Source organism: Lytechinus variegatus, chromosome 17 (assembly GCF_018143015.1).
Source record: "Lytechinus variegatus isolate NC3 chromosome 17, Lvar_3.0, whole genome shotgun sequence".
NCBI lineage: Eukaryota > Metazoa > Echinodermata > Echinoidea > Temnopleuroida > Toxopneustidae > Lytechinus > Lytechinus variegatus.
In genome coordinates, this window is record NC_054756.1 from 3264062 (window position 1) to 3289508 (window position 25447).

The window sequence follows — 25447 nt, forward strand, 5'->3', positions numbered from 1 at the left end:
GCATTCCACTTGTTGTATAGTATATTGAAAATGGTTCTGTATATTCTGTTAAGAAATTTATACTAAAACCTGAAATTTTACTTGATGTCTTAGTGAAAATTACACAGTGCGTTCATTTTGTGGGGTTTGCCATGTCTGGTCACATCTGCTATACAACTGGGAATTTAATTTTGCAAGCACATTTTTCAACTGAATTTTTTTGTCTCATTCTTTCAGAACCCATCAAGTTAATGGGTGGTAGTAACCCAATGGAGGGTTATGTAGCTGTGTACGATGGCTACAGATGGGGGCCGATATGCGCCAAGAACTGGGGCATAGATGATGCCAGAGTTGTATGCAAGTAAGTATCATATGGTAGTACTTGTAAGCCATCATAACAAAAGTCTCTGCTGTCTTAGTCTCTTAGCAGGATCTCAGTCTTGATAATCATGTTCAGTTTCTTTCACTCTGACTGTGCCAAGCATTCCTCCAGGGGCAGGTCCAGGATTTTCCAAGGGGGGGAGCAAATATTTCCAATGAAAATTTGACAAGCAAAAAAAAGAGAGAAAAAGGTTTTCACCTGTAATTTTAGGTCATTTTGTCTGGGAAATTGGAAAAGCAAAAAAAAAAAAAGGAGGGAGGCATACTTGGGAAAAATGGTATATTTACACTAAAAATTTTGATTATGGCCCTCAAAAGGGGGGAGGGGTTAATGGGGAAACAAAGCTTTGTAGAATCTGCCAGAAATATTGGCTCAAACATTGTATTAATGTGTCTAATAATCCAGAATGATTCAGGAGCTCTCTTGAGTATACCATGAATCATCCCCCAAGCGAGTTTCACTGACTTATTGCTTTTTTAATCAACAAGATTTTAAAGTAAAAGATAAATGCCAGTTGTGGTAATGATCTCAAAATGACTTGTTACAGAATCCAATATAATGACCACCCAAGTGACTGTATGAATAAAAAATATGTGCCAAATGATTCTGGAAGAAATTGAGTCGTTGCTGAGAAATAAGCAAAATAAGCGCGGATTCGGGCACTTCTGTCGGGTCTTTATTCCAACAATAATAATACACTGTCCCACGTGTGCCTGTCTGTGTTGGCGATCTTCAGTGTGTTCGTTTTTCAGCTTAGATTTTATGATTTCACAAAGTTCAGTTTATGTAATTGTAGCAGATCTAGATCCATGATGATATAGTAATACTTAACCTTGGTTTTACAGACTTTCTCACAAAATCAGTGTTTTACTGCAACTACTTTCATTTAGCTTTAAATACACTGTAGGGACAGGATAAGGGGTTTTGTATTATGAGCAGAATACCAGTATTTTGACTGTCTGGCTGCCTGCAAGATGTCCCTCAAGAAACATGTGGGAAATACAGATTAATTATTTTACTATGATATTTCTTTTACAGGCAGATTGGAGATTTAGCAGTTGTTGAAGCTGTGAATGGAATGATGTTTGGAAATTCAGATGCCAGCTACCTTGCATCCAGTGTTGGTTGTACGGGAACAGAAGCAACATTAGACGAGTGTCCGTCGACTAATACTGGTGATGCAGACTGCTTTAGGTTTACTCCGACAGATGAAAATCCAACGTTGCTCAATGCAACAAGCAATTTGGCTGGAGTTCGATGTGCTCGTGAGTATATTGTGGTATTGCATCAATCATAGCTTATGGGCGTAATTTTATCATTTTTGAGAATATAAAATTATTTTCAGTCTCATTTAGATGTATCTGGGGGGGCCAGTCTAGGTGTGATATCCTGGATTCAGGTTAAATGGCAACAAATGATGTAAGTGGTTTTACTAGTGAGGGAAGGGAGTTTCTCTTCATCAGCTGGGATTCGGTGCAGGTAGAAAAATTGTTACCGGACATCCATTGATTAAACATAAAGCATCATCCAATGCAGTACAGGAGTGTATAGGCGGGGCGAAGAAGCCAAGATTGGTTGTCACACAGTCATACTGCTAACGTTTTGTGTTACAGCATCAGACTTGCAAAGACCAGCACTGCCTCTGCCTTGTTTAAAGGCTACCTTACCATGTTTATAATCGATAAATCTGTATATTTTCCCCACAGCTGCCGTGCGTCTCGTAAGCAACGACTTCTCATTCTTACACGGCAAGGTGGAGGTCTTCATGAATGGTCAGTGGGGTGGAGTCTGCGCTGACCAGTGGGGACCCCAGGATGCCAAGGTCGTTTGCCGTCAACTCGGGCAGTATCCTCTAGCCAACGACTCCTGCTGTGAGCCTTCCCAAGACTCTGTCCAGAACCCATCCCTGTATAATCTAATGTGCACCGGTAATGAGGAACGGCTTCAGGATTGTCCTATTGCCACAGGCTCATCTCCTCCTACCTCTTGTAAAGCAGCTACTGCTAAATGCCAAGGTGAGATGCTTGCAGTCATAGCAGTTTACACGTTGTTGTTTGGCAAGTAAAAGGGCAATATGGCCAATATCATTATGAAGAAATTTTGTTTTTCACGTTTCTTTCCCTTTTGTTGACGTCTTCAAAATCTCTCAAATTACTGTATTTTTGGCAGATATTTGATAGTAAAGAAAGGCCAAATTGCCTCAAATGACCACTTTGGCTAAAGGAAGGGTAGTGTTCCTGGTTTTGGTGTAGCTTATTTTAAATTTTTGAGACCAAAGGATCATTTTATCAACATTTTCGTCTGACAACTTTCCTTGATTTTGATTGGCTGAGAAACACTGTTACTATAATGGTAATTCGGATAAAGTGGGATTTGTCTGATAAAACATCTGACAAATCTTTTCATGAAATGCTCATATTGGCTTATTACAGAACTTTGTTTTAGATTATTGTTGGTTTTGATGTCGAGGGTCACACTTTAATTTTTTTTCAGTCACCGTTCGTCTTTCTGGAGGTGGGCACGATCTAGAGGGGAGCGTTGAGATCTCCAGAGGAGGACAATGGGGTAATATATGTGACGACAATTGGGGCATAGAGGAGGCAAAGGTAAGATTCCATGAGTCAGTGCATGAATCTGACCCAGGTCAAAGGTCATGGGTTCAATGAACTTTGATCAGTGGCTAATTGCAGGATGAGATGCGTTTAAATGAAACTTAAGAAAATAAATGCAGTTCCAGACACAAGCATTTTATTAGCGGAAGTCAAGTTGCATTCGATTTCTTGGATTGTGTTTGACCCCGACAATTTCTGTAATGGGTGCCAGGTGTTATGTACTGTGCATGTAAGTTTTGACAAAGCTCCTAGCAGTATAGGTCATGTTTTATTGACCATTCCTGTTTGTAATGTGAAAAGGGTGTAAGGAATGATTACACTGGCCGCTGGAGTGCAAACAGTTGCAATCATACATGTATATACAGCCATTATATGTGTAAATGTAGGTCATTTGAATCAAAAGTAAAGAAATTAAATATAAATTTGCAATATGTTTTAATATATTTTTTACCAGATAATTTTTTTTTTACTTTACATGAACTTTAAGTACATGTAAGGCATATTTTGAATTTTAGTGATGACGATAATGATTATAATGGAGATGGCGATAATGATGATAATGATACTAATGATATACAGCATTTAGATAACTCTTCATGTAATGTTCTGAGTGTTTCTACTCATTTGTGAATAACTCCCAAGGTGATATGTCGTCAGCTTGGAAACTATGAGGTGGAATCTCATTCTGTCGGGAGTAAATACGGCCCTCCTAGTTTCTCCTATCTCCTGGATGATGTAGGATGCGAAGGAAACGAGGTCAGGGTTGAGGATTGTTACCATAGCGATTGGGGAACACATAACTGTGGTACCAGTGAGGCAGCCGGGGTGTCTTGCAGAAGTATGTATAGAGGCAATTGTTTAAATACTTTGATATGATAATAATAATAATGATAATGAAAATATTGATAATGTTAGCTTGGCCCTGTATTACAAAGAGTTTCATTTGATCCAATCAATCTTAACTCTATGGAAATCCATCAGTGTCATATTTTTTTTCTACAGGAAATTTGCAAAATGCACTTTTTTAACAAAGGAGAACACACCAGATTGTTCAGAAATCAATGAATTTATGGATATACATTCTTTTCTAGAATTTTTTTGAACAAACATGCAATTTATATGTTGATTTTGCTGGCTTTCCATAGTTGCGATTAATAGGATCAATCGCAACTCTTTGTAAGACGGGGCCCCTTGAGTTATATGCTATTTGCCAGAAGATACAAAGTGAAACTATTATTGCATTGGCTTTTGCCCAGGCAACCACTTTGTAAAATTAAACTTGACTCTCCACTCCCCCCTCTTCATGATCACAGGATTTAGTGGAATGATCAGAGTTGAATGAAGACAAATGTTTATTGCGTATTCAAGGAAATGATTATTAATGAACGAATTAGATTAATGAAGACATTTCTTATAGTGACTGCATCTGGAATTCTTTGAGTGTCGGGTAATATTAGGCTACAACTTACAGAGTAGCTAAAATGCCAATTTAAGGTCAGAAACATGCTACATGTGCTCGATTTTATGTATGCAATACTGGCTTGAATGGATTGCACTAGATATGCCACAGGAAAAGGTCATTAATTGTGGTTCATAGTTGGTTTTTCTATCAAGCATGTTGGTCCTTAGACACTTACCCGCTTCCTTCCAAACATGGATTTCCTCTACCTAGATTTACGGTTGATATCAGACAATCACAACTCCAGCGTACCCAAAGGTCGTGTAGAGGTCGTTCACAATGGTCGATGGGGACGTGTGTGCGGAGACAACTGGGATAGGGCAGATGCAAATGTTCTCTGCAGGTACGTCCAATATCTCCTTCTCTGTCTTTTTTTTTGGTTCCTTCATCCCTATATCCCCTTTTTTCTTCATCTCTTTATTGTTTATTTCTTTGTCTTTTTTGTTCTTCCCCCTCTCATCCTCCTCTCTTCCTTCTGCTTCTGCATCTTTTTCTCTTTCTCCTCCTTTTTGCTCTTCATCTCTTTCTCCTGTGTGTGGTTGAGTTTTGTCAGACGTGTATCAATCAGAAATGATTATTTACGTCTGGGACCGACCTTTAACGTCACCATCCGAAAGACGTGACCAGGGCTCGAACCTCTGCATCAATTTGTAACTTCCCCACAGCTTGGATTACAGGCGCACGCCACAACGCCCAGTTTTCCTCTTTTTCTGCATTCCATGTAAAGCCTATTCAGTCAACCAGTATTGTTTTCTTTGGCTTCTTACCAAATGTATCACTTATCCTTACATATCATCATAGAAAAAAAATAATGAGATGTGAGGGAAAACCCGTCTGAAAAGACATGGTGCTGACTTGGTAATGTATCTCATTTTTCCTTTCTTGCCTTGTCTTATGTCTCCTCTTTTATTCTGGTTTCTACATCTCGTGTCTTCAAAATTCCATGTGAAGTCCATGGACATTTACATACAAGTACTACATGAAGTCCCTCAGCATTGTAGCTGAAACCTTAAACCAACTTCTACAAACTGACTTCTCTTTTTGTCAATGTTTGACCTGTCATGACCTTATTCTGCTAGTCAGTGTCAACCTGGCCTACCAGGGGGTTTCAGTGAATAGGAGTTATTGTACAGCAGATTTTTTTTTCCTATCGTCTACATTAAACAGAAACTCTATGTTTCCTACTTGATTATGCATGTATGACCTGGGGCCCGTTGCAGAAAGAGTTGCATTTAAACGCAAGCCAAAAAAATCAATCGCAAGTCCCAAATGCGCGCTGTTGATTGGTTGAAAATCAAGTTGCGCATGAATTTTTAGAGTTGCGATTGATTGTAACTATTTCTGCAACGGACCCCAGAGGGACTGTTTTTATGGCAATAGTCTGGTACAGGAATGTCAACTCTTTTTCCCCTCTCTCTATTTTCAGGCAGTTGTACAACAGCACTGCTGATGGAGTTGGAAGCTTTGCACCTGGGACCGGTGTGGCCTTTATGACAAACTTCCAATGTAGAGGCAATGAGACTAGTCTGACTCAGTGCACTCACGAAGAAAGAGAGATCAACGATTGCCAGGCAGATGCTACTGTCATATGCAAAGGTGAATAAACCGTGTTATGAATAAAAATACAGTCAAAACTGATTAATGAAACCACTTGGGAAGGGCTGCCTGTCTGTAGATGAATGCGACTTTAAATCTCTGCAACTGATATTGACCGTAAGGAGGTTCTTCCAAAGAAGAATAAAAATACTTGCAATGGGTTATGTAATGAGCCAAGTGAGTTTCTATGTCAATGCATGCATTATCTTTTGTTAGTGGAGCGTTGTGGCCCAGTGGATTATTCTCCGAACTTTGAAAAAGAGGGTCGTGGGTTCAAATCCCAGCCACGGCGTAGTTTCCGTTAGCAAGTACATGTAATTCATCCACATTGTGCTGCACTCAACCCAGGTGAGGTGAATGGGTACCTGGCAGGAACTTATTCCTTGAAATGCTTGTATGGGTGCGAAGCTACAGCTGGGGTAATAATATCCAAGTCCTTTGGAAGCGCATAGAGATATTATTCATAATGTGGTATGCGCTATACAAGAACTATATATTATTGTTATTATCATTAGGTATACTTGAAGGCCCAAGTGAAAAATTTCCATAAAAGAATAGCATCCAAACTGCATTGGTCTATATAAAGACCACATTTTCTTCTTCTCTGTTTCGTACCTGAAGGTGGTTTACGTCTTGTCGGTGGAAAGAGTCCATTGGAAGGGAGAGTGGAGATATTTTATGATGGACAATGGGGAACTATCTGTGATGATGGATGGGATATCAATGATGCAAGGGTAAGAAGGATGGATGTTTTACACCAAAACAAATTTCTTTTTAATCATGTTTGCGAAGACAAAATAAATATCTTGTTTGGATGGATGGATCGAAGGATGGATGGATGATGGGTGGGTGGGTGGGTGGGTGGATGATGGGTGGGTGGGTGGATGGATGGATGGATGGATAGATGGATGAATGGGTGGGTGAGTGGATGGATGGACGGAAGGATAGATGGATGGATGGATGGGTGGGTGGATGGATGGATGGATGAATGGGTGGGTGAGTGGATGGATGGACGGACGGAAGGATGGATGGATGGATGGATGGGTGGATAGATGGATGGATGGATGGATGGGTGATGGATGGCCGAATTGATGGATAGTTGGAATGATGGATACATTTTTCAGTGCTGTGCTGATAGATGTGCTAATTGAACATTTTTACTATAAAGTCTAAATTATGCAATATCCTGCAAAGAGATTCATGCCTAACCCTGCTGAGTTGATGAGAATCAATCATTCAGATGTAATGCTTGTACATTGCAGGTGGTGTGTAGGCAACTTGGAGGCTATGCCACCATCGCGGCTAAATGTTGCCAAGCTTACGGACCAGGGACAGGACAGATCTTAATGGATGGAGTCAGCTGCGAAGGAACTGAACCCAACCTTGAAAGCTGCCCACATGAAGGATGGCAGTCGCACAATTGTCAACACTATGAGGATTCTTCGGCCATTTGCTCAGGTGAGAATAATAATGTATGGACCCCTATGAAACACAGCATTTACTGGTAGGGTGTTCCATCCCAGTGGTAAATGGATGGATAGACGGATGGACGGACAAACAAACAAATAATCAAATGAAGCAAGCATGTATCAGAAGATTCTGGTGTTATGGTCCTCTTGGGGAGTCTTGCCTAAAAGAAAAAAAGGCTTTTCTTTCCCTGAGTTTTTTTCTTATGTGATAAGTGTCAGTGGCATAATCTTGTTTGCCATAGTTTTTGTTTATTTGCCAGAGGGTTGTTTTAATGGCAAAAGCCTTATGCAACAGGCCCCTGGTATGTAAGTCTCAGTGAGATCTTGTGAATATCTTGGCATCATTCAACAGCCTTCCACATGGGAAGAAATACAGCAAAAACAGAGGCGAATCATAGTCTTATTTTCCCATTGCCGCCCCTTATCCCTTCAACTTCAATATTTTTTTCTCCAATATTTAATTTATTTGAAAAACCATATGTTTTGGTTGTTTCAGACATCAGACTGACCGCCCCGAATGGAACGGAATCAACCAACACCCTTGAAGGCCGTGTAGAGGTCCTCCTGGATGGTCAATGGAAAGCTATCTGTCCGAAAGGGTGGGATATGCATGCAGCTCAGGTCGTTTGCAGCCAACTGTATGATACTGATGCCAAAAGTGTAAGTGCCTCTTGGCATATCATGGTGTAACTTTACTGATCTTAACATGGGGTTTGAGTTGGATCCAAGCCATGGCATTTTCCCGTAGGCAAGAAGTTTATGCATGTTGTGCTGCATACTATCCAACTGAGGTGCATAGGTACATGTACCTGGTTGGATTGTTGTGAAAGGGGGAAGTAGCACTGAAGAAGCAGCAGCTCAGCAGGGTTAATCTTACAGGGTTCCTTATGTTTATTGATCAGCCAAGATAATATTTCCCATAGATCTGTATAGAGCACCGTAGCGATGATGCCAGTTGCCATGGTGTCATGGTGGCCCGGTTCTAAACAAATGAACCTGCGGAATGAAAGCGTGTGTTTCTCATAGGAGAAAATGGCTGGTGTCGGAATTTGATCACTTGGAACCTATTTTTCAGATGAGCCAAAGTTATACTAATGTGTACAGACGATCTTCAGCTGCGACTGTTTAGAACCAGCCCACCATGACACCATGGCAACTGACGTCACACTTAGATACTCAATTGCTATATGATAGCGAATTGTATGACACAGACTCCTGACTCCCATAATCTTTATTTAATTTGCACAGGCTACACTGGTACCAGCTAAACCAAACCAAGACACTGGACTGACAAACTTACGATGCCTCGGGACGGAGAAGATGTTTACAGACTGCCCATCCCAAACATCAAATGTTGTCTGTCCATACACTACCAGAGCCGCTGTCCAGTGCAAAAGTAAGCTTCTTTTTCTGGCAATATATATTTCAAATCTAACATGTTAATCCAATAATTGATTGTAAGAAATTGGAATCAACTGTAAGTCGACTTAAGTTATAAGAAAGTAATGATAAAAAAATTTAATTCTTGGAATGAATTGCAGGTCAACCTGCATTTGTAGGGCATGTATATTAATAGATTAACTAAAGTTTTCACCTCATTTCCAACAGCAAATATGGGGAACCCTTTCCAAATGTATTACTTTTTAAACTGACGTTTTTACTTATGCAGGCAAACAATATCTCTTTCCTTTTCATGCTGCTCTTTTCTTCACAATTTCTAAACCCTGTCTTAACAACAAAATATTGAACATTCATGCCTGTTTCAAGCACATTGTATATGTCATATTTTAGCAGCATAAAACACACTATTCAATCGATGATAGATATTCATTTTGGCTGTGCATGGTTCTGAAACAGAAAAGGGTTGAATTCACCTTATGGAAAATGTGTGTGTGAAAAAGCTTTCATCTATCTATATACTGTGCTTTTGACATGCTTTTCCACTCAATAACTCTCGTGGTATGGAAAGTTTTAATTGATAAATTTAGGCGTAATGTGGAGAAAATGAAATGAGAATACTTTGGTCTTACATTCAACCTCTGTTGGCTTGTTTTTGTGTGCGTGTGTATGATAAGAGCTTTTGAAAGCTGGTGAATGGCATTTTCCCATGTTATTAAGTACAATAAACAATTATAACAATGGAAGAAAATTTCAGGTTACAGGTATATTTCTTATCGGAATTTCTTTCTTGAGGCAAAAAGCAGTCTCATAAATTCTCTCCTGTGATGTACGTCATTTACATGTACATGCATACTTCAACTTGGTTCTGATTTTGCAAGGCAGGGTGATTCTTAAAGGACAAGTCCACCCCAACAAAAACTTGATTTGAATAAAAAGAGAAAAATTCAACAAGCATAACACTGAAAATTTCATCTAAATCGGATGTAAAATAAGAAATTTATGACATTTCAAAGTTTCGCTTCATTTCACAAAAACATTTATATGAACGAGCCAGCTACATCCAAATGAGAGAGTTGATGATGTCATTCACTCACTATTTCTTTTGTTTTTTATTGTTTGAAATATGAAATATTTTGATTTTCTCGTCACTGTCATGTGAAATGAAGTTTCATTCCTCCCTAAACACATGGAATTCCATTATCTTAACATTTTGTGCTTTAGGCAAGGAGGTCTTAATCGTCAAATTCGTAAAAATTGAAATATTGTATAATTCAAACAATAAAAAACAAAAGAAATAGTGAGTGAGTGACATCATCAACTCTCTCATTTGGATGTAACTGGCTCGTTCATATAACTATTTTGTTAAAAATAAGCAAAAGTTTGAAATGTCATAACTTTCTTATTTTACATCCGATTTTGATGAAATCTTCAGCATTGTGCTTGTCTGATTTTTCTCTATTGATTCAAATCAACATTTTTCTGAGGTGGACTTGACCTTTAAGTACATGTACAAAGGCTAGAGGAGTTTTTTCTTAATTTTTTTGCCCTTTCTCACAAGTCTCATTTATACCAAAGTTGAATCTCCTTATCCAATATGAGAAACTAACAATGCATGGATGCATGTTCATGTATATTCTGTCTGTTATACATTTACCACAATACAATTTTTTGCACATTGTACTATTCAGAAGTAAATAAAACTTTATTAATCTTTCAACTCCAATTATGTGCACACTGTACATTCTTATCAAGGGAAATATGACAAAACTACTATCAAAGGTATGATCGGTATTTCTGTTTCATGTAATAAGCGTCAATTTAAAAAAATCCTTGCATACATATTTCCCAAATGCATGGCAATAATTTGGTCCATTTCTGTCACTTGTCATTTCTGTAAATATTTCAGTACAGTACGGTGGTTTTAAATCTGATTCTGATTTTTTTTATCAAAAGTGTGTTATTGTCTGTTCTTGTTATATGCGCCATTTTGTCTGCCTTTTGATATGAAATGTTTCTTTGTGTTTCACGATCATTTCTCTTACAGATCATAGAGATAAAGGTAACCTTTCTGTCTGAATGAAGCTAGCTGAAATGGTGTTAAGAAATTACACCAGTCAGTGTTTAGTCAGAGGACCACACTCCCGGTGTTACAAAGACACCATGGGTTTAGCCATGACACCAAATAGTGTTCAAATGCATGTAACAAACAGAATGTGTTATGATAACACCAATTGGTCACAGAGTTGAATGAACACTATAAATTTAACATTGGTGTAAAATACTTAATGTGGTCCTCTGTAAAACACTGATGTGTAGTGTTAGCACCACTATCCTTGAAGTGTATATGTATCCAGTACTAACTCCCCCTGTTTCCCCTAAGGTGTTACAGAAGTGCTGGTATTAGATCACTTGCCCCCTTCCAGTTTAGGAAATTGAGTATTTTCACCTTCCTTCAAAGTTATGAAAATTCATGTACTGCAAGAAAAATCAACCCATCCAAAGACCATGAAAAATACTTTTATTCTGATGCTCTACAAGGAGGTTTATATTAGTATGTCGTGGAAAATATTGATGACACTTGTACATGTATGCAAAAGATTCAATTTACTATTTTAAAGGGGGAGGGGAATGGATTATTAATAAATACACATTATTTGATGTAGGAAGTCCTTCCAATAGGATTTATTTTTGTTTTCTAATCCATAAAGCTTTATTTTGTGTAGACTTGCCAAATTTCTAACATTTTGATTTAATGATAGAGGTGGGGGGGGGGGGGGGCAAGTGTCTAAGTATTTCTGTAACACCTTCTTTTTGAAAAGTGGTTCTGCTTGCGGTGAATTCTGCACTTACACCGAAGGGCTGTTTCATAAAACTCACTATCAGTATCAGTATTCAATGACAAATTCGCTTCTAACATGTCATCGATAACAAGTTTTGTGAAACAGTCCTACATGTTGATGATATGCTTTATCTTTGTCTCTTTGGGTTTTTTTTTCCTTTTTTCTATTCTTATTAATATCCAGCCTTGTGTATCCCATTGTTACTTTTTTCCAGGGATAAAAAACTTTCGCAAGATATGACACGATACTTATTTCAAGAACAAAAAATATTTAATGATTTGAAAATAACATCTTACACAGAGAAAAAAAAATTGATTTTGTTTTTATTACATTATAATTCACATCATGATACTCAAGTAAAGCAACATGCAAATTTAATGGAACTATGATAGCTAATTTTTTATTCCTTGATTTACATGTACATGAGAAATGCATTTGTACTATTTCCTTCCCTCTTAATATTGTTAGTGACACAACGCATCTTCCTGTTATTAATCCTGAAAATAATTTTTTTTTACTTAACAAATTTTCAGAATGCAGTATGTGAATTATTAATTTATTTTACTGATGCATGTTTCCTTCAAAAGTAAACTCCCCAAAATGTACAATATCTGCTGTGGTTTCTGCCTTTTCTCCTCTCAAAAGGTGGACCAAATTATTATTTTCCTCCAAACAATACATGTACATTTGTGTTGAATTTGTGAACTAGAGGCATAAAAGTGCCTCATTTCTGTGCTGCACAGTACATGTTCATGTCTTTCTTTGCTGAGTGTATTTTTCTGTTTCTCTCTGTTTTTCCCTTTAGTTTTCTTTTTTATTGTCTCTTGTGTAGTTTGTATAATTAGTATTTTTTGCAATGGACGATTGTTCCCTTTTGCATTCCTAGTAAGTCTCCATCTGTTTCTATTCCACAATTAAGTCAACTGTTTCTTTATCCAATTTTGAAGTACAGTTACGTGTACATGTAATAACTAATTGCCAAGATCTCACAACCATGTTAAAAGAAAAGAAGCTTTAATAGATGTTTCCACCTTGTGCTAATGACTGCAAAGTTTTAGAAGCTATAATACTAAAAATATGTTTATTATCTAACAGTTTCATTTTTCTTAAACTTTCTCTAGACATTGCAAAGTATTATAATGTGATATAATGATATATTTGTCTATATTCATTGGCGGATCTGGTGGGGGGGGGGCTCAATTAAAATTTGTTATGTAAACATGCTGTTAAAACAGAAGTGTGCCCCCCCCCCCAATTTTGACAGTGATATTTTTCTTTTCTTTTTTTTTTTGCTTGTCAAATTGATGCGTGGATGACATGTTATTATTTTTGGTTGGAAACTTTTTGGAGGGGTGGGGTTTATGAAATATTTCCTCGGGAAAAAGTGCCTGCCCCCTTTGGAAATCCTGGATCCACCCCTGAATATATTCACTCCTGTATTCAATATAGATTTGACTGTTTAGATTTAGATATCATATTGCAATATGTTATTTTTCTTGAAGAATATCATCTACACTTTATAATTGAGTCAGTCAGTGTCCACTTCTTTTCAATGTTTAGTCTCATCAGTTTTAAAAACGGCATTTAGTATGCGGTGAAACTTGTGTACACACTTCAAATATATTCTTGTTTTATCCACTGGGATTTATTATTTTCAGTTTTAGCCAGTGTTAGTGCCTCTGCTTTCCTAAAAGTAGTTTGTAAAATACATATTAGGATGGGCTGTTAAAACTTGATCCCCTCTTACAAAGAGCTGTGATTGATCAAATCAACGTCAACTATATGAAAATCCAACAATGTAATAATTTTTCCTCCAGGAAATTTGCACAGTGTCCTTTGTAAACATAGAGCAAGGAGGACACTGAATTTTCAAGAAAATTAATGTATGATTATACATCATATCTACATGTAGATTTCTTTTAACAAACATGCATATGATGACGTTGCTGACTTTTCATAGTGTTTGATCAGATTAATCATAACTCATTGTAAGATGGGCCCACATACACTGTATCTCAAAATTTGAAAAGAAAATAGGGATGGCTTAGAAACTTTTTTAATACATAATTGGCAACATTCTCTTGTTTTATGTATATTTCTTTGCAAATATTGGAGACAATAATAATTATGAAATACAGCTTTTTCTGACCTGCCTTCAAAACTTTTAAATTTTGAGAAAATGTTATCAGCCCACTGACGTCTCTCTTTATTCAGTTTGTTCTTGATACCACATTTGCTCTGATGCTCCTCATGAACCCCCCCCCCCCTCTCTCTCTCTCAAATACCTTGTTTTTCTCCTTTATTTTATTTTTTTCTATACAATTTTAGATTCGTTTTACATGTTTGGAATACATGTACACATATAATCATAGTTTTCGCTAGAAGCAACATGTTTTCCGTTATTCCTTGCTTGAAAGCATTCCAGAGTCTGACTTCGACAGAGTACAAAATGATGTACTTATAAAGTTTGAAAAGCAAAAAACAAAAAAAAATTGTTATCATTCATTTTACACGGTGCAGAATTAATGGATTCTTCTTGCTGCACCATTAGAGTTTCAAATTTAACAGGTGCACCCACACATTCCACCACACCCCCCCCCCCTTCCATCGATGTCTGTTAACTATATGTATCTTTCCTCTGAAGTCTGAATTACATTATGGTAATATTATTTGTCAAAATCTTCTTTACGTTTTGTTTTGATTTCAGAAAAACCAATACATCTCCTGTTATGTGCATGTTGTTTGTAATGCTTTCTCATATGCATCATTGAATAGTAAATTCTTTCTCTATCTGTAGTTTAGTCAATGGATATACTGTCTTCTAATATAATTTTTAGTGCATCTTGCTTTAATATGCTTAGCAACAGTCTTCAGGCTTTCACAACACTGAAGTCAGAACAAAGAATTTCCCAGAACTTTTTAGGCCCCCCCACCCCAAAAAAAAAATTACAGTAAAAGATATACAGTGGAAATCATTTTTTTAATGGAGTATTCATAGTTATATTTGTCGATTAAACCTGTTTGCAGTCTTTGTCAACATATATCTGCATAATGAAATGCATGTACAGGATATAATGATAATGAAACTTTGTGCTGTTCTAAAGATTTTTACTATGAGCATTTTATTTTATCATGGTTTATACATGTTACCAAGGGAATTAGAATCCCTATTTTAGAAACCAAAAAAATGGGACTTTATGCTTAGAATTTGCTGGGATTGTATTAAGGTCAGGTTATCACCACTTTAATATGGTCTACTTAATCAGATGATTTTATCTTCCGTTGGGCAAAACTTGCTAGGACTTTGGGTCCATGTTTCATTTTAGTCAAATGCCTCTGTATACTTGCTAGAAAGTTTTATCTGGTTTTCCACCAATCAGAGGCAAATATTTAGGATTTTTATTTGATTGTAAAGAGATTGTGTAACTAACCCCTGGCCATGGTCCTTTGACCATGAATAGGTTTGTTTGGGCATGTTTTACAAAAATGTCAAAAAAGAGTTACGCATGACTGTATAATCAACTGGAATATGGAAAGCCAAATGGGATGTTCAATATTTATATTATTATATGAGCTAGAAGTACTTATACATGTAGATTCTATAATATTGCAGATTATCATCAACCCCAGTAGAAGCTGAATAGTTTTACCAAATAATAGATAGGAATGTTTACAGACATTTCATTTCATAGGCTTTTCATTTTCATATTTCAGCTTTACACAAAAATGTGCATGAAGTTATGGATGGCTTGTTAAAACATCAACCTCTTTGACTTTGTGATAGTCTGGACATTCAGGGGAAATATATGTTATTTATTTATTTTTTGTATATTCTTTTTGGGGGGGCGCTGCTTTTCACAACTTACTGTGTAAATCAACATTGGATAAACTTGGGCATTAGGGTGAATGGGAATTTTTCAGGTCTCTTTTGAGCTTTCGGGGGGTGAAGTCACTCCAAGCCCCCATAATTTTATTCCTTGGTCCCATTAAATAATGAATCTGGATCATCCAGTTGTAGTGGACAATAGGGGGAATCATACATGTATTTTCCTTTATCGTTTGATACATTACAGATATCAGACTGATTGGTGGATCTGTGCCATCAGAGGGCGCTGTTGAAGTTCTTGTAGACGGTGACTGGGGGTTGATCTGTGGCTATGACTGGGGCACGGAGGAAGGACGGGTCACCTGCCGTCAGCTGGGCTACTGCGGCCTCATTTCCACCCGTCGGGGCTGGGAACCTAAGATCGAGGAGAGGACAACGATGCACTGGCATTCTATGAACTGCACAGGGAAAGAGGACAGACTACGAGATTGCCAAAAGTCTTGGGGTTCCTTCCCGTGTGCTTCGTACAACTTTGAAGCGGCAGTCACATGCAAAAGTGGGTATTTTCAAATTTATCTAAACCTTTTCGCTTTTTTAATAAAATGAATATCTGGAGTATAATATGTTTCGTATTTTATTGAATTGTTGGAAGATAAATTGAATTGAATTGAAATGATATGATATGAAAATCAAGTTCGAAATAATTTCAATTTTGTGCTTCCTTGTGCAAAGAAAACATGCATTTTTAAATGAATAATACAGGCAGTCCCTTGATTGTATGAAACTTTGGTCTCTGGAAGACTACATTGTATGTCCATCTATGACATGTCAGGAGCATATCCAGGAATTCATATTTTGGGGTTGCAGAGAATATAGATCCTTTTTGTTGGAAAAAAAATCTTTTGACAAGGAATGAAAATAATGGTTTTGTGCCAAAAAAGGAACCAATAATTGGTTGGGAAAAAATCAAACAGAAAAATTGAGGTGGTTGTTACTCCCTGATGTATATCCCTTCTCAGAATATCAAAACAGAAGAAATTGGGAAATCGTTTTTAATAATGAGAAAATCAAACTAAAACAATAACCAAGGGGCAAAATGGGTGCAACTCATCACAGGGTTCTAATTAGTAAATGAAGAGGCTTTAATAGGAGGAAATCATAATTTGTTTACAAATTTTTGGCATTACTATTTGTTTTTGTTTTTGTTTTGTCGCTGCCCGGAAAGCAGTAGATGGCAGGTTCGAATCCCACTGGTTCCAATTTTTTTCTGACTTGTGATTTTCATTACAGATCGAGCTTACTGATCGTAAACAAATAGGAGTAATGCCGAAAATTTGTAAACAATAAAAAAAGGGTTCCAATTGTTTATAAATTTGTACCATAAGGTATAAAAAGTGCACATGCCAACTGTAATCCACCCCCCCCCCCATTCACCTGTCAATTGAGCATTGATCTGTATATAAAATATAATCCTAGTTCTACTTTTTCTTGTCCTTGACCAGATTGGTGTGATCCACCCCACTACCTCCAGTACGGTACATGGTCACCAAGAAGACAGCAGTATGGACTTCACAGTAAAATCTCATTCACGTGTGACGATGGCTATGAGTTAGATGGGGTTTCGTTCATGGAATGTTTGGGTGTATGTGAATGGAGTGCTGGTATACCAACATGTAAACGTAAGTTAAGTTCACATATGGAGACTTGTGCAGAGCTGCCAAGTAGTACTGATTTACAGTATTTAGTACTGAAAAGTGAGAAAAATGCTGATAGTTTAATGTAAATGCTGATTTCTAAAGTTTCAGCTTGATGTGTTGTCCTGTGTTTTTTTTTCAAATACTGATTTCCTCACCGAAATAATGATTTTTAACTTAAAAAAAAATGAATTTCAACTTTAAAAAAATACTGAAATGTTCTTTTTCAGGTTGGCAGCTCTGCTTGTGCCTATTTCAAGCCCTAACAACTTTGTCTGAATAAATGTACATTCCCCCCTCAAAAAAAAAAAATTATTATATCATTTTGTTCATACACTATTGTATTTTTATTTAATTTGTATGTCTACATGTATTCTTATGTTTTTTTATTTTTGTCTTTTTTTAAATCATCAACATCCGTATGCCGATCATTAACAACGTGAACTTACATGTAATTTGTTTTGCAATGTACTCAGTAAATTTATACATTAACATTTTATAAATTTATGCATTTATACATTTTGCTTAGAAGTGCTTCAATTGAAATTTGTAAATAAACCACAATTTAGACAGTTAGGCTAGACCTGACTTGCACTTTAAATGTTTGCCTGTGTAACTTTAGAATATTGTTTAAATTTGTATGAAATATTGTGCAAGACTTAAAAAAAATTGAATTACCATAAGAACGGTCAAAGAGTGTACCATAACAGAAATGCCAACCAGTACGTTTTTTGGCGTATTAAGTACATATTTGCAACATAAGTAATAAAAAGGCAGTATGTTATTTTTTTAAATACATTTTTGTAAAAAAAAAATTTTTTTTTAATAAAATTGTAATTTATTGAAAAAAAAAATCATCTCTATATGTCTCTGTTTCATAAAACTTCCACAATAATTTTTTTTTCAATCATTTTGTTAAAACCAGGGTGAATCTTAGCTTGCATGCAGCTTGAGCGCCGCAATGAGTTGGTGCGCCACGCATTTTTTTATGAAATACACTTTTTTGGGGGAATACAGTTTTTTTTTCACAGAATACAATTTTTCATTCCCAGAGGTTGGCAGGTCTCCCATAATGCCCTCCCCCTCGATTATTAATCATAACATGAGTGATAAAGACAATCTCCACCATATAGCAAATAATAATTACAAAAACTGATAGTACATTTGTAAATCCATAAAGGAAAATCTTCTTACAAGAACAGTGTTATATACATCAGATACAAAGTAAATTTATTCAATTATTGCATTTTTTTTTCAAACAGCTTCAAAAACTGGAGGGACACCCATTCCCCAACCTCAACAAGCTAGTGGTAAGTACAATATATCTATATCTATACCTTATCTTTTTGTGTTCTTGGAGAGGATTCTATAAATTTGCAGAAATCTTAATTTAAAAAAAATCAATATAGATTTATGTATAACTTGTAAGTAAAGCATGTAGGCCTACCAAAGACTACGCAACGGAGACAAGAGAAATGATCTTTGACCAAGGACTAAGCAAGGGAGACAAGAGAAATGATCTTTGACCAAGGACTAAGCAAGGGAGACAAGAGAAATGATCTTTGACCAAAGACAAGAGAAATGATCTTTGACCAAGGACAAAGCAAGAGAGACAAGAGAAATGATCTTTGACCAAGGACTAAGCAAGGGAGACAAGAAATGATCTTTGACCAAAGACTATACAAGGGAGACAAGAGAATTGATCTTTGACCAAAGACTACGCAAGGGAGACAAGAAATGATCTTTGACCAAGGACTAAGCAAGGGAGACAAGAAATGATCTTTGACCAAAGACTATGCAAGGGAGACAAGAGAATTGATCTTTGACCAAAGACTATGCAAGGGAGACAAGAAATGATCTTTGACCAAAGACTATGCAAGGGAGACAAGAGAAATGATCTTTGGCCAAAGACTAAGCAAGGGAGACAAGAGAAATGATCTTTGACCAAAGACTATGCAAGGGAGACAAGAGAAATGATCTTTGACCAAAGACTGCAAGGGAGACAAGAGAATACAAGAAATGATTGAAAAAAAGGGAAAAAAAGAAAAAGAAAAAAGAAAAATAATATTAATCAATAAAATTGTTACCCCAGTCTTTATACAGTGAGTGGCAAAAATAGTCAATTATGACTTATTGCCAAATAAAAACAAGGAATGGAATGGAATGGAGAAATGATCTTTGACCAAAGAATATGCAAGGGAGACAAGAAATGATCTTTGACCAAAGACTATGCAAGGGAGACAAGAGAATTGATCTTTGACCAAAGACCACGCAAGGGAGACAAGAGAAATGATCTTTGACCAAAGACTATGCAAGGGAGACAAGAGAAATGATCTTTGACCAAAGACTGCAAGGGAGACAAGAGAATACAAGAAATGATTGAAAAAAAGGGAAAAAATAAAAAAGAAAAATAATATCAATCAATAAAATTGTTACCCCACTCTTTATACAGTGAGTGGCAAAAATAGTCAATTATGACTTATTGCCAAATAAAACAAGGAATGGAATGGAATGGAGAAATGATCTTTGACCAAAGAATACGCAAGGGAGACAAGAAATGATCTTTGACCAAAGACAATGCAAGAGAGACAAGAGAATTGATCTTTGACCAAAGACCACGCAAGGGAGACAAGAGAAATGATCTTTGGCCAAAGACTACGCAAGGCAGACGAGAAATGATCTTTGACCAAAGACTACGCAAGGGAGACAAGAAATGATCTTTGACCAAATACTACGCAAGGGAGACGAGAAATGATCTTTGACCAAAGACTACGCAAGGGAGACAAGAAATTATCTTTGACCAAAGACTATGCAAGGGAGACAAGACAAATGATCTTTGACCAAAGACTACGCAAGGGAGACAAGAAATGATCTTTGACCAAAGACTACGCAAGGGAGACAAGAGAAATGGTCTTTTTGAGCAATAGGTTACTATGAACAGGTTGTGTGTGTACATTTTATTATCAGGAAGGGAAAATAACTTGCCACTCCGTCTTTATAAATTAAATAAATTTAGCCACGACTTGATATTTCAACCGTTTTTTTATAGCTTACAAGTTCAAAATGCAGTTGATAGCTGTTATTACCAGTGTTGACGCAACTTTTGGGGGGAATTCTTACATGTTCTTTACTCTGAACTCCTCGAGCCATACTAATTTGAGAAACTTACAACTCTTGTTTTGAGGCAGAGAGAAGAAACAAATCATTTCAGATAAGTCTCGCAAGTGGGATTGTTGTATTATGATTGTTATTTCTTCAAAAATTGAATTATTTATTGTAATGGTGTTGTTTTTTTGCTTTTTCTTACAGGTATCCACCCAGCTGGTGTTTTTTTCATTGGTCTTATAGTAGGAGTCATTGTTGTTGCCATTGCATTTGGATTTATTTGGTATATAAGACAACGGCCAACAAGACCCGCGTGAGTATTTGGAAATGGTGTTGCACTGTACATACACTATGTTATGTTTTTTTTTATGCCCACGCAGACGAAGTCCTTTGGGGCTTTAAGCGTTGCCCCTGTCCGTCCGTCCCCCCACTTTGTTTGCTCGCAATAACTCAATTTTTTATTTTATTTTGTGTGTGTAGGTAGATGACACTAAAATACAGGCTAAGTTTGAATTCGGAGTCCGCAGGTCACAGCTCATGAAATATGCGAGTTGGTTTCCGCATGATAACTTATGAAATATTCAACAGATTAAAAACAATTTGGGTGTGTAGGTAAATGACACCAAAATACAGGCTAAGATCGAATTCAGAGTCTGAATGTCAAAGGTCACAGCTTATTAAATTTGCGAGTTGGGTTCCACGAAATACTCAAAGAAATATTTAATGGATTTTTAAAAAATGCTTTGTTTTTTTATCGTTGTTTTATTGGATTTTTGTCTCGCCTGCGTAGCGGAGCGAGACATATGTATTACTATTTCCGGTGTCGGCGTCATCAACAATGTGTTGTACACCCAATAACTTTCTACAGCTTCGAGATGGGATCACCAAATTCATACCAGAGGTCCATCTCCTGAAAGCACAGGTCAAGTTCAAATATGAGTTGAATTTGAATAAGGTCAAAGGTCAATGAACTTTCCATGACTGGCACTGTGCTATGTTGTACACCCAATAACTTTCTATAGCTTCGAGGTGGGATCACCAAATTCATACCAGAGGTCCATCTCCTGAAGGCACAGGTCAAGTTCGAATATGAGTCGAATTTGAATAAGGTCAAAGGTCAATAAACTTTCCATGACTGGCACTGTGCTGTGTTGTACACCCAATAACTTTCTACAGCTTCGAGGTGGGATCACCAAATTCATACCAGAGGTCCATCTCCTGAAGGCACAGGTCAAGTTCGAATATGAGTCGAATTTGAATGAGGTCAAAGGTCAATGAACTTTCCATGACTGGCACTGTGCTGTGTTGTACACCCAATAACTTTCTACAGCTTCGAGGTAGGATTGCCAAATTCATACAAGAGGTCCATCTTTTGAAGGTGCAGGTCAAGTTCGAATGTGAGTTGAATTTGATTAAGGTCAAAGGTCAATGAACTTTCCATGACAATAAGTTTGCCATAACACCTTAATTAATTCAATTTTACTATTTCACTCACATTATGAATTACTTTCTTTTTCACTAACATTCATTTCCTTCCATGGAAATCATTATAGCTTCATAGTATTAACAGCATTCTTAGTGTTATCTCATTTCCTAGGGATAAAGTAGGCCTATAGCATTATTGCATATGTAAACTGTCAGAACCACAATTCACCCCCTAAACTGCTGACAGCCTCGGAAGTCATATAGCATAGTTTTGACATACATTCTCTTCATGACTGCAATATGCAGGCGAGACAACGCTTGGCGTTTGCCTTATTAAAAATAATTTTCAATTTATTATTAAGAAAAGTAGAAATCATATACTTTCTATGGGTAGAACTTGTTTTTTTTAATATCCAATTAATAATAATAACAATTTTATATACTTCAAAATTGCCTCTAAGCACTTGAGAGAAAGGAAAATGAAGTATAAAGGAATTGCGAATTTGTAGGGGGAGACTGTTCCAAAGAAATGAAGCTGCATAAGTAGAGTCAAGTTTCATATCCCATTAAGCCAGTTATTATTCAGCTTTTGGCTGTGACTCATATTGGTGATTGGTGATTTTTTTACCTGATTGCTAAGAAAGCATGAATGCTTGTAAGCAACACAGAGGACCGACGGCTTAAGGTCCCCTCCGAAGGACCTGGTACTGAGGATTAATGCCTTACCAAAGGGCACTAGCGCACCAAGTGGGAATCGAACCCGGGTCACCGGAATACGAATCCCCTACTCTACCGACTGAGCTATCGCGCCTCCAGTTAACATATTTCTTTTCATTGAAATGTATTGATATTCGAATTGGGTACTAGTATGTGATATTTTTGTTCATGTTCTCCCAGATCTCCAAGCAGAGCGGGAAATATATTCAGACCTCGCAAACAGCTTGATGAGATGGAGGAGCCGGTTCTAAGCTTCCAGGCTATGAATGTGGATAATGAAGAGAACGGGGATGCTATCTGATGCTATACCACGTAGTCATGGTGATACATATATAGTCATCATGAAAAGACAGAGTCAAAGAATAGACTATTGACTGGAATATTGACTCCCAGAACGATTGGACCTCACAGATTATTATGCACCGTTTACGCAGCAATGGATTATTCTTCGTGGCTTTTCTTTCTCATCAGAAGAGGGTGATTGATGAATAGCCTGGGTTGCACTATAGGAGAGCTGCATTTTGCAAATTTGATTTTGTTTTTGTACATTTTTTGAATTTTGAAAATGGTTTGGTGACTAATATTTATATAGAAGGTATGATATTGATGGTATATGTAGAACATGACTAACTGAAAGTGGTCACATGTAGTCACTCAACCACAGGCAATCCATATAATGACTACTTAGAGTGACTAGTGGTTTGTCTCTGTTACTCTGCAAAATATACCATGCATGAGAACGACCAGAAAAAGTTGGTCTCATCCAATTGACCAAAGACAATCACTTAGTCACCAATGTCTTGTCATGAGAATGACTAGACAGAAGTGAGTCACAGTCAAACATGGTCACTCACAAGAGTGACTCATTGGTTAGTCAGTGACACATGGCCAAAGGCAGTCATTGAGTCGAGTGTCCAGTCACGAGAGTGACTAGACATAAGTGGTTAGTCACAGTCACTCCACCAAAGACAAATTACATAGTCAAAATATTTGGTGATGTCTTGAAACAATATCCTGAGGATTCCTATTGTTTCTGTAATTCAAGGAGAAATGTGAGACAACTGTTTTGAATTTTCACATATGCATATTTTTCTAAATGTAGCAAGTGCTTAGTTTACTCTTAAGCCTGTCTCAAGCTTTTGGTAAACGGTCTAAAGGCACTGCACATCATTGGTCTATGATCAGATTTTGGATGATTGCAAGCTTTTATTTTTGAGTAAAGGCCAAAAAAGTTTCAAATTGTTGCCAGTCGTACGATTGCTATGACTTCATTACGGCTAGATATTAAATTATATTCCAATAAGGATGATAGCATAGTCACAGATTTGAACGTAGGTTTTGGTATGAAGATATAGCACATTGCATAGTAAGATATTCCATGTCTCAATGTTAGCACCAAATTCTATGTCGTTTTATTCCAAACTCGGGTTGCAGACCAGCAGTAAGGTCTGTGTTGGCTATATAATGTGACTTACATGCATATTCATCTAACATTCCAATTTCACAATTGTGCAGTGGTCATTTGATCTTTTACAACTTGTGTTTTTAATTTCAATTTTGATTGATTTGGTATGATATATCTAATGCCCTCTCATTGTAATTATTTCTGTATTTTCTTTAAAAATGGCCCCATGTGCCCTTGTCTATATTTATCCTACAAATGTGTTGATTTGGTATCAGAGACAAAGCATAAAGACATAGCAATCGTATGAATTGGCTACCCTTGAGTCTTGGAATTCTTGTTGGAATGCTCCCCAGGGAGTGGAGAAGGTGCAAACATTGTATCAGGCATGCAAGAATCCTATGATCGGGGTAATACGCATTTAAAGACGTCGTCCCGATGTATTAAGCACTATATAAATGCGGAATTTATTCTTAAATTTTCAATATTAGTTTGTTCATGCTTAAGGAATGGGCTTGTATCAACGAGAAGAGATGAGATATTCTATTTCAATCTGACACCCGATCAAAATAAATTTTCATGTCAAATTGCAAAAATTATCCATTATTAACAGACCTTTCTTTTTCATACTCCTAACACCCTGCCTATCCCAGGGCATGCATACCGGTAATCATATAATGTAGGAATCAGTGGCGGACCCTGACACGGAGGAGACAAAGCATTGGAGGGGCACAGCATTGTTCACAAAAAATACAGTGCCCCTCCAATGCTTTGTGTCCTCCGGGTCACGGTCCGCCACTGGTAGGAATGAATTAAAATAATGAAATTCCCTTTGGGGCGATTTATCAAATCTAAATCGAGGATAAATGCAAATTAAATCTTGCATTGCATTTTCTTGCACTTGTTACGATAGGACTTCTATTTCTGAAGATTTGTAGACTGCAATTTTAGAAAATGAATTATTACCTGGGTGCATGCACACTTTTGATCTTAACTGTATGGCCGATTTCCCGAAAGATTATCATTCCAATCCCTCCTGAGTGAGCAAATTTACTTGAAAAAAACAAAAAAAAGTGTTTTAGTACTCACATGCGTACATCGGGCATCATGGCTTATATGCACATACAGTGCATCTTTATTGATTCTCATTTTAGTTTGTTATAGTGCTCTTGTGAGTGGTACAGTGAACCATGCAATGAACTCTTACTGCAAGTGATACACAATGCAGTGCACTTTATACCAAAGATAATACACAGTGCAACATAATTTATTTTACCCATAATCCCTTATATTTTTCACGAGTTGAACCTGTTAGATTTAATAGATGAGAGGTCAGTGTAACGGAACACGTCACAGGTTGTTTCGACAGGTGAATCTTCGCTATGTGATTCACCTATGACTTGCTGGGGTTGCTTCATGTAAATTGTCGGCACTGTGTAAATTGTCAACACTGACAATGTCAATGAAATCCTAGGTTTTGATCGGCTCAGAAGCTCGGGCCTCTGACTGTTATGGTAACTGTCGGAGAACGACATTTTTG

General features: G+C 36.9%; 1 protein-coding gene across 6 annotated transcripts in view; it reads left to right on the forward strand.

The window, feature by feature from the left end:
• The window catches only part of LOC121430492 (scavenger receptor cysteine-rich domain superfamily protein-like), a 58527-nt gene extending 34063 nt beyond the window's left edge, over window positions 1–24464 (forward strand). For 5 of the 6 annotated variants that reach the window (XM_041627770.1, XM_041627768.1, XM_041627771.1 and 2 more), the window contains 17 exons: window positions 217–340; window positions 1400–1626; window positions 2068–2376; window positions 2855–2967; window positions 3616–3811; window positions 4646–4775; window positions 5859–6028; window positions 6650–6762; window positions 7291–7486; window positions 7994–8157; window positions 8746–8893; window positions 10943–10957; window positions 15812–16120; window positions 17067–17243; window positions 18521–18568; window positions 20568–20676; window positions 22686–24464. In XM_041627770.1, the coding sequence (XP_041483704.1) occupies window positions 217–340; window positions 1400–1626; window positions 2068–2376; window positions 2855–2967; window positions 3616–3811; window positions 4646–4775; window positions 5859–6028; window positions 6650–6762; window positions 7291–7486; window positions 7994–8157; window positions 8746–8893; window positions 10943–10957; window positions 15812–16120; window positions 17067–17243; window positions 18521–18568; window positions 20568–20676; window positions 22686–22806 (2669 nt within the window). In that variant the 3' untranslated portion in view covers window positions 22807–24464. The remainder of the gene's footprint in view (window positions 1–216; window positions 341–1399; window positions 1627–2067; window positions 2377–2854; window positions 2968–3615; window positions 3812–4645; window positions 4776–5858; window positions 6029–6649; window positions 6763–7290; window positions 7487–7993; window positions 8158–8745; window positions 8894–10942; window positions 10958–15811; window positions 16121–17066; window positions 17244–18520; window positions 18569–20567; window positions 20677–22685) is intronic. The other variant, XM_041627774.1, reaches the window with a different exon arrangement.
• The last annotated feature ends 983 nt before the right edge of the window (window positions 24465–25447 follow it).